The sequence below is a fragment of the Chelmon rostratus genome, chromosome 16 (genome assembly GCF_017976325.1).
Source record: "Chelmon rostratus isolate fCheRos1 chromosome 16, fCheRos1.pri, whole genome shotgun sequence".
Taxonomy (NCBI): Eukaryota; Metazoa; Chordata; class Actinopteri; order Chaetodontiformes; family Chaetodontidae; genus Chelmon; species Chelmon rostratus.
In genome coordinates, this window is record NC_055673.1 from 23,690,268 (window position 1) to 23,698,753 (window position 8,486).

At 38.5% G+C, this 8,486-nt stretch overlaps 1 protein-coding gene across 1 annotated transcript in view; it reads right to left on the reverse strand.

Annotated features, from left to right (window-relative positions):
* The window catches only part of thsd7aa (thrombospondin, type I, domain containing 7Aa), a 133,999-nt gene extending 133,479 nt beyond the window's left edge, over positions 1-520 (reverse strand). The window contains exon 1 of the mRNA XM_041954868.1: positions 367-520. Within this exon, the coding sequence (XP_041810802.1) occupies positions 367-520 (154 nt within the window). The remainder of the gene's footprint in view (positions 1-366) is intronic.
* Positions 521-8,486: the final 7,966 nt, after the last annotated feature.

The window sequence follows — 8,486 nt, forward strand, 5'->3', positions numbered from 1 at the left end:
AGTAGCAAGATGGCCCCAATGCATCAACCTCTGCCACATGCATGTCTGCAAGAATAGAAGCTCAGGGAAGAAACTTTTACTTCATATGAAGGTTCTGATCAATGCAGTAAGATTTGATGAAATCATGAAAAGTGAATAATACAATAGATGCAAATAAATCCAAAACAATAAAGACAAACACTTAGAGCAAGTTCACTAGCTTTCCTGAATCCTGCTGTGTAGCCTACACAAACATTTAGCAATTAATATTTCATGAAGACTGCAGGAATAGTAGTGGATGGGACAGTCCCTCAGCATCTCAAGGACCCCCTGCCCCCAGAAACCCCAGAGGGGAGATGGTGAAAGTGTAGAGAGGGTGGACCATACCTGTTTGCCAGATGTACTGGGGTTTCGTTTCCACTGCAGTTTGTGCATCTAGCTCCCAGATGGAGAGAAACAGCAGCGTTATCCTCCAGAGAGAGAGGAGCGGTGCCCCTCTCAAGACCAACAGCGTCCCCATCGCTCTGCTGGCCAGCCCCATGGCCACCGCACGGCAAGTAGTGTAGTTCCCAATGCAGTGAAGAGGGAAAAAGCAAGCCTGGCCACGAGGTAGGGAGCAGCACCGAAGTGTGTGTGTTTTCTGCTTCTGCTTTGTCCACACCAGTGCGTCCAAAAAGAAGTAATCCTGGGCAAACGGGCTGAGGTCTCCTCTTGCTCTCCTCGTCCTCTCTGTTTCTCTTTCTCTTTTGGATCCTCAATGAGCGAGAACAAGGTCCAGCAGCAATAAAACAGGGAACAATAGATCCCCAAGCCCAGCCTGCTGCTGCTGCTGTATGCCGGGTTGATGCAGCGCCTCTCTCTGTGTCTCCGTCTCGCTGTTTCTCTCTCCCCTCTCTCTCTCTCTCTCTCTCTCTCTCTCTCTCTCTCTCTCTCTCACACACACACAGACACATGCACACACGCCCACCCTCTCTGTCCCTTCCTCCCTCTCATTCGTCTCTCATCCCCTTTTCAAAGGGCTCAGTGAAGCTGTTGTGGACTTCGATCGAAGTAGGCAGCTGGATTGGGAAGGTGGAGATGTGTTTGCTGGTAAAATGAACAATAGCTATGAGTGGCTTAAAAGACACAAAAACTGCTTACAAAAACTTGCATCCTAAATAATGAAGACAATGTTGAGGAGGCAGTTTTGCTACATCTTTAAAAGGTGTTTTAAATGCTGGACCAAATTCAAGTTAAACTTCTTTGACAAAACTCTACATTGGTTGGTACAGATCATGGGTTTGTAACTGTATAAAGTGTTCTAATTATCACTAGGAAATAATTGTAAAGCTTTAGATTACAGCCGCAAAGCACAACATAATTACTTTGGAGTTGTGGTATAATCTTTTGAACTAATAATGGTGTGCCAGTGTAGTTATTTTTAACCTCTCTCTATTTATTCCATTATTACAGGGTATGTGTGACCTACTGAACAATAGTCTGGATATTTGGGAGGAATTTGTTACCAACAAAAAGGCAAAACACATTGCTTCTTCATAATTATGGGGAAATTAATACTCCAATTGTGTTTGAAAAGGGTCTACACCCTCAGTGTTTGAGGGTCAAATTTGACCCGTGTTTGAATGCAATAACAAGTACTGAAAGAAAACGAATTATCATCAAGTAAAATGTTGATCTGCAAATTAACTTATTCATCCATAACTATAATATATATACTTTTATGTACATTAGACTACATTTAACTTAACAAATCACTTTTTAATATTAAAACAGGAACAATTTATCTTCCATTTCATTGCTTATGATAAACAGAACAAATAAATGTATTTTAAGACCTTAAGAGGCTGATGAGAAACAACAATTCCCAAAATATCTAAAATGAGCAATTACTGTTACATTTGCTGTTGCCAGTCAAATTGACTGCATTTACTTTCATATGAAAGAGGAGAAAGCTCAATTTAGTTTCCACAAACAAAGCTTTATTTTGGTCAACTACACAACAAGACAAATTAAGAAGAGTCATCTCTAGTAAGGTGTGTGTGTGTGTGTATGTATACGAAACACAGTGTGAAGTGATGGAATAAGGAGATAACCAGAGTTATTGTTAGCTTTTTTTTTTTAACTAAAAATACCCTGTAGTCACCCTGTAATTAAATGCACCATGGTGAGAGCTAACAGTGCTTGAGATTATAGCCTGCATACCCTGTAGTTACCCTGAAAGTAACTGTAACAAGGTGAGAACTAACAGTGATTTACACTGCAGACCGCATATCCTGTAGCTACAATGTAAGTAAATGTAGCAAGGTGTGAACTAACAGTCACCCAGTTTAGACTGCAGACTACATATTATATTGTTACAATGCAAGTAAATGTAACAAGATGAGAAATGATAGTGCTTTAGACTGCAGACCGCATATCCTGTAGTTACCCTGTGACTAAATGTAACAAGTGTAGAACTACCAGTGCTTTAGATTGCAGACCACATATCCCGAAGTTACCCTGTAACTAAATGTAACAAGGTAAGAACTAACAGTGCTTTAGACTTCAGATCTCATATCCTGTAGCTACAATCTAAGTAAATGTAACAAGGGGAGTACTATCAGTGTTCTAGATTACAGCCTGCATACCTTGTAGTTATCCTGCAAACTAAATGTAACAAGGGGAGAACTAACAGTGCTTTAGATTTCAGACCCCATACCCTGTAGCTACCCTGTAACTCAATGTAACAAGGAGAGAACTATTATGAACTACAGAGAACAATATGAGATAGTTTGTTTGCAATCAGAAAAGTATATTAGTCACATACAGCTCTGGAAAAGATTAGGAGGCCACAATTTATTTATTTTTTATTTCAATCAACATCTCTACATGTATGACAGTCATTTCATTCTAGTCTCTATTGAATTCCAACACAAGCACGCCTCATTCTACTTAATGAAGTACTGATTAGGTCATCACCTGAACCAAATCTTATTTGATAAGTAAACAAATATATATATATATATATATATATATATATATATATATATATATATATATATATATATATATATATATATATATATATATATAAGAAGTCTGAAAAAATTAGAAATTAATTCTTCATACGCAAATGAATGATAGAGACAATATAGGGATGATCACAGATGCCTGTCGCTACGCTATAAAGCTGAGGATGAAGGCAAGCCACTCTCCTGAACTGACTACTGTGTATGTGTCTACTAGAAGTTCTTGCAATGACAGAACAAGAGAAACATAATCACCATGGTCGCCACAAAGTGTTTCATTTAGGGCCCTTACATACCATCCACCTTACATACCGCTGCTGTTGCTTCATATGCCATGATCACAGAATTAACAAAATAGCAATCTCCTTGAGTGTCAGCATTCTTATTGTTTACATCATGCAAATCTGTAAGTGTGAACAATTACATTCACCACGCAGCTGGTCGTAAAAAAATTGTGTGTATATATGTGTGTGTATATATATATATATATGTGTATGTGTGTGTGTGTGTGTATCATTGCAAACCAGCTAGTCGATGAATTGCTGAACTACATTAAAAGGAATTATATTCTTTGAAATGCTTAGGTGTAAATGCAAAACAAATTGAACGCTGGTTAAGTAACAAATCTCTCTTGTGTAAGAGAAAATAAATTTAAACAAAATATAACTTTTTTCAAATAATTGCTTTAATGCTATATCAGTCCACTTACAAGATAAACATGTAATGTATTAACTTGCTCAGTGATTCCCGTTGCCTTTAGGTTATTATGTTCGCCCTGGTAACTAGCTTGCCAACATGAAATTCTTAAAATGTTAGCAATTTATCGACTCAAATTGCAATATCTATGAGCTTCGCTAGCTAACAGTTAGCTAATCTCATCAAAATGACAATTCTACTTCTTTTTCTTGCTAGCTAGAAAAATACAGCTACCCAGCAGAAATCAGGCCATGCCCTATCCACGTTTAGGGGAGGTTGTATGATGTATCAGTCTTACTTCTAGGGGTATCTTTCCAGTCAGATCATTTGGATTTGTCCAAGTGTCCAAGTTTTGAGATATCCATCTCTGTCTGCCACAAGCATAATACAATGGAGGTGATTAGACTTCACAAAGAATATTTGGATTACACAGAGCAAGCAGCATTTTAATGTTATCTGCATTCTATCTGCAAGGCAACACTGTGAGAAAGAGGAATGTTTTTTTTTTCCTTTTCTAATTTTGACATGTCAACCTCATTGAACGGTTCCATTTAGGCTATTTAGGTAACTGGATAAATATATAGTATGTAATAGTTGTTGTTGTCACAGACTCAGTAAGGTGTTTTAGGTGTTTCAAACTAGCTTAGGTTATTATAAAGCTGTGGTATGTGGCACTGGTCCAGGCTATGCATTTGTTTCTAGAAAAGACATTAAATCAAAAAACAAAGGCTGCATAACCATCTGTAATTTTGTAAGTGTTGGCATCCTTGATTGTGTGTCACAACTTTCCTGTCTGTCCTTCCCTTCAGCCTCATTTCCACTTCTTTAAACACATTCATTGCTATTCTTTTCCTGTTCACCAAATGTCCTCTGGTTTTGTCTCCTGCCCCAGCCATCTCACTCCCACATCCAGCCACTCCCCCCTAACCTACAATAACCCCTTTCCCCCCAGTCCAGTCCAGGTAGAGGTCGAATAGTCTTTTTGCTAAGGAAAGCTTCCAACCGAGTGTAATAATCCTGGCAGCCATGATAAGAGTTGTGAAAAGGTGCTTCAGCGCTTCCTTTTTCCATCTCCTACAATTCCTTGCATTGACATCATTTTAAGTGATGCACCATTCAGCCATTCACAAAAACAAACATGTCACATTGCACATCCACGGCCTGTATCAGCCATAATATCAAAGCACATTTCAAGATATTTACTGAGTTGTGTGGTGTTTCTGTATTATATTCTTTGTCTTATAATGTGATCATAATTTGCATATTAACCATAACACAGAAGTCTGTCTTTCAAGAAAAAGCAAAATGAGGGGTTTGTGGTATAATGTTTTTAAATTCAACATGGTGACCTTCTTCCTGATTATTTGGACGTTGGATCCCTGCTCCTGTATTTGTAGGATTTAATTAAATGTTTTGCACTGCCTCTCTGGTTTGAACCTTTGCCTACCTTATGGTCATTTAAGCCTTATATGCTATTGTTGCAAACAAATCTCAGCTCTACACCACTGTTATCTGCATTTCAGTTAAACTGGTCGCTTCCCTCATACCAGCTGGGTACTTGTTTTCGTAGATAAGGAAATTAAAAACAAACAGAAAAATTATTGATCAGTGACCTTGATTAAGTTCATCTACTTCTGTGAGAAATAACTGTTAAAAAGAATATCAGTACGAGAAAGGGGCAAATTATCGGTGTGGCTCAGTTTGACCTTGAATGATATTTAAGCCTGAGATTCGCCGTTCTGTTAGAAGAGGTACTTACTATTCATGAGAGCCGACCACTGCACTCAATGAAAGCAGATCATAAATTTGATCAGTGGCAGGTGGGTCAGTAAATTGAATGGACATTGACAATCATCATGCTCCTTAAACCAGCCATTGGAATGGTATGGGTTTTATTTGATTTACTTTACAGTATCTATACACCTTTGGGGCTAATACTCCATTGCTGTTCTCTTACTCGACACCTTTCCTTGGTTTTTTTTTTGTTTTGTTTTTTTGTTTTTTTTCACACTTCATAGTGTGACTTCAAGTTGGTGGCACCCTTTGTATTTTTACCAATAGTCATTATTTATACACAAACTAATTGCCCAATTGCTTGTTTCAACCTGCATATTAGACTAATAATTGTGTCCATTCTGACAACGGGTCGTTCTGTACTCTCCACCTCTAATGTAGAGATTCAGGAAGTACATTGGGGCAAGCAATCAAAAGCCTTGTTTGATTCTGAAACAGAGTCATGCTGTATATGAAATAAAAATCAACCCTTTTGATTTTGACAAATAAACAGCCAACAAGCTTGGTTAGCCAGCAAGTTGCACTGAAAGTAGATCCCTATTGCCAGTACTCCATAATAGTCTGTCCATTTAGCTTCCATCAACCCGTGAGTGCACTGATCTCCTGGTGCTCCATGTTTTCTGCATTCATGACCTCCTAATAGACATTGTCAAAGTCCTAAATTCATATCCCAAGTCTGGAAAGCCTTTTGTCAAGTCCTGGGTGCCACTGTCAGCCTCTCCTCCAGATTCTACCCTTGGGCCAGTGGTCAAACTGGTCAGGCCAACCAGGATTTGTAAGCAGCACTTTCCTGCATCACAGACAACAAACCATCCTCCTGGAGCACATAACTGTCTTTCCCTCTGCTACTGGCATGTCTCCATTTGAAAGCTCTTTAGGCTAAAAGAACAGATTCAAAGAAAATCCCTCCTAGTTTCATTGGAGCATTTGTGATTGAATTGACCATTAATCCTGTTACAGTCAGACTTAGCGCTCCTTCACAAATTCTTCTCCTGAATGAGCTTTCAGCTTCTTATCTATTACCTCACTCACCACAAAACTTCCCTACCTTACACTGTCTCTGTCAGAATGTGGTCTTGTGAAAGCTGCTTGTTTGGCAACCAAACTCCAACAAAGAGTGTTGATTTTTTTCCAATTGCATTTGCCCTTGCTTTGGCTTTTACTTCAACTAAAAAATAATTGTTTCTCCATTTCTCTTTGAAAGTGAGACAGTCTGCATCTACTTTTCATTTCTTGACAGTTGCCATGATGCATATCATCGATGACATGTAATCGCTATGTGTTGTAGTGGTCACTTTGACCGTGACCTGGATGCATATAGCCATAATGGATTAGCTGGAAAGGACTACGGATGAGTTAGTATACTATTTTATTTTCCTAACCTTAACCAACTGCATAAACTTAACTATTAAAATATGGATTATGTTTTAGACATGACACATACATACATACAATACTCGTGACACACCAGTATTGTATGTAAATACAAATACAGATTCGGTGAACCTTTTTCAGATAGTTTTAGTATCACAAAACATTTTTAGATTTCTCAGATACATTCTTTAAAATATTTTCTCATTATGTTGATAAGAATTTAATCAAACAACAACTGACAAGCAATATGTTTCTTTAAAATGTATTTTTAGCTGCAAATGAGGTACTGACTGTCATTGTTTTGAGTTTTAGTCTAGTTATTTCTGGTTTATGTTGAAAGAGTTGCTTCTCCATGTAAATGTAGATTAGTTTCACAGGTCTCTCGTTAGTCTTGCCTCTCATGTATTGAATCAATGTGTTTTTCCTCTTTCAGTTGTCAGGTCATCTGCATCTGTTCCCTTGTCCTGCATTTGTTTCCTGCCTGTGCCATACTGGTTTGTCTGTAGTTCACTAATTTGTATTTATTTATTTATTTTGCCTCTGTCTGCTTCTGCAGTTTTTGCCAGTTTGTCAGTTTGGTTTGTTTGGATTCAGCCTGATTGTCCTGCATTTGGGTGCCTCTAGAATTATTTTCAAGCACAGTAATGCACAAGCAACTGTAATGTGATGGCACAAATTACTCTACACTGTACATTCCAATCATCACATGACAATAAGCTGTGTACCCATCAAAATTATCCATTCCACATTTTACTGTCATCTTTATATGACAACTAAATTTTAAGGTAAACGATTAAAGGATTTTCTTCAGAAGGGACAGCTGTATAAGATGGCTATATATTAAACCATTGGCTGAAGTAGCATTATATCACTCCCATAAGGACTGTCAAACAAGTATATAATATAAACACATATGAAAATACAGTATGTTTCAGTTCTATCCCTCATGTAAGCAGGCATTTAGTGGCTCCACAGAGATCTCCTACAGAGGGGGGCACAGCATATGTACACTCCTCCTGTTGCAAACCCTGATCACAACTCCCCAGATCCTCCCTGCACTCTGCACAGCCTCCCCTGTCCCCCAGGCCCCTTCAGTCATTTCACAGCCATTAGCGTAATAAAAGCACATTTCACCCACTTATTGAAGTGGACCCCGCGACAAATTAACCCAACACGGGCCATGCTGTGCCCCCTCTGTCCAAAACTACCCAGCTGGCATGATGCATTGGTTAAGACATCAATGCTAGCCAGAATTACGAACTCACACACACTAACATGATGCATAAATGGTCTAAAATCCAAGATAACATAATACCTACAAAACTGAAGACATAATTTAAATAGATTTATTTTCAGTTGAAAAATGTATAATGAATCGCTTCTCTGATGAGTAGCATCTTGACATGACTTGTACTTTGTTGGAACCCAGATTATGAATCTCATGCTCATTTTTAAATAATGAGACAACCAAACTGAGATTCTCATTGAGGTTTAATGATCCTGCGTGAGTCTGTGTGGGACCTCTTCTAACAGCCGGCCACTTCCCACAATCCCCTCTGCCATTCAGGACCAGGTGCACATTTGGAGGACAGTGAAGATGGAGCAGGGACAAAGCGAGTTGGAGGAGAGCAAGGC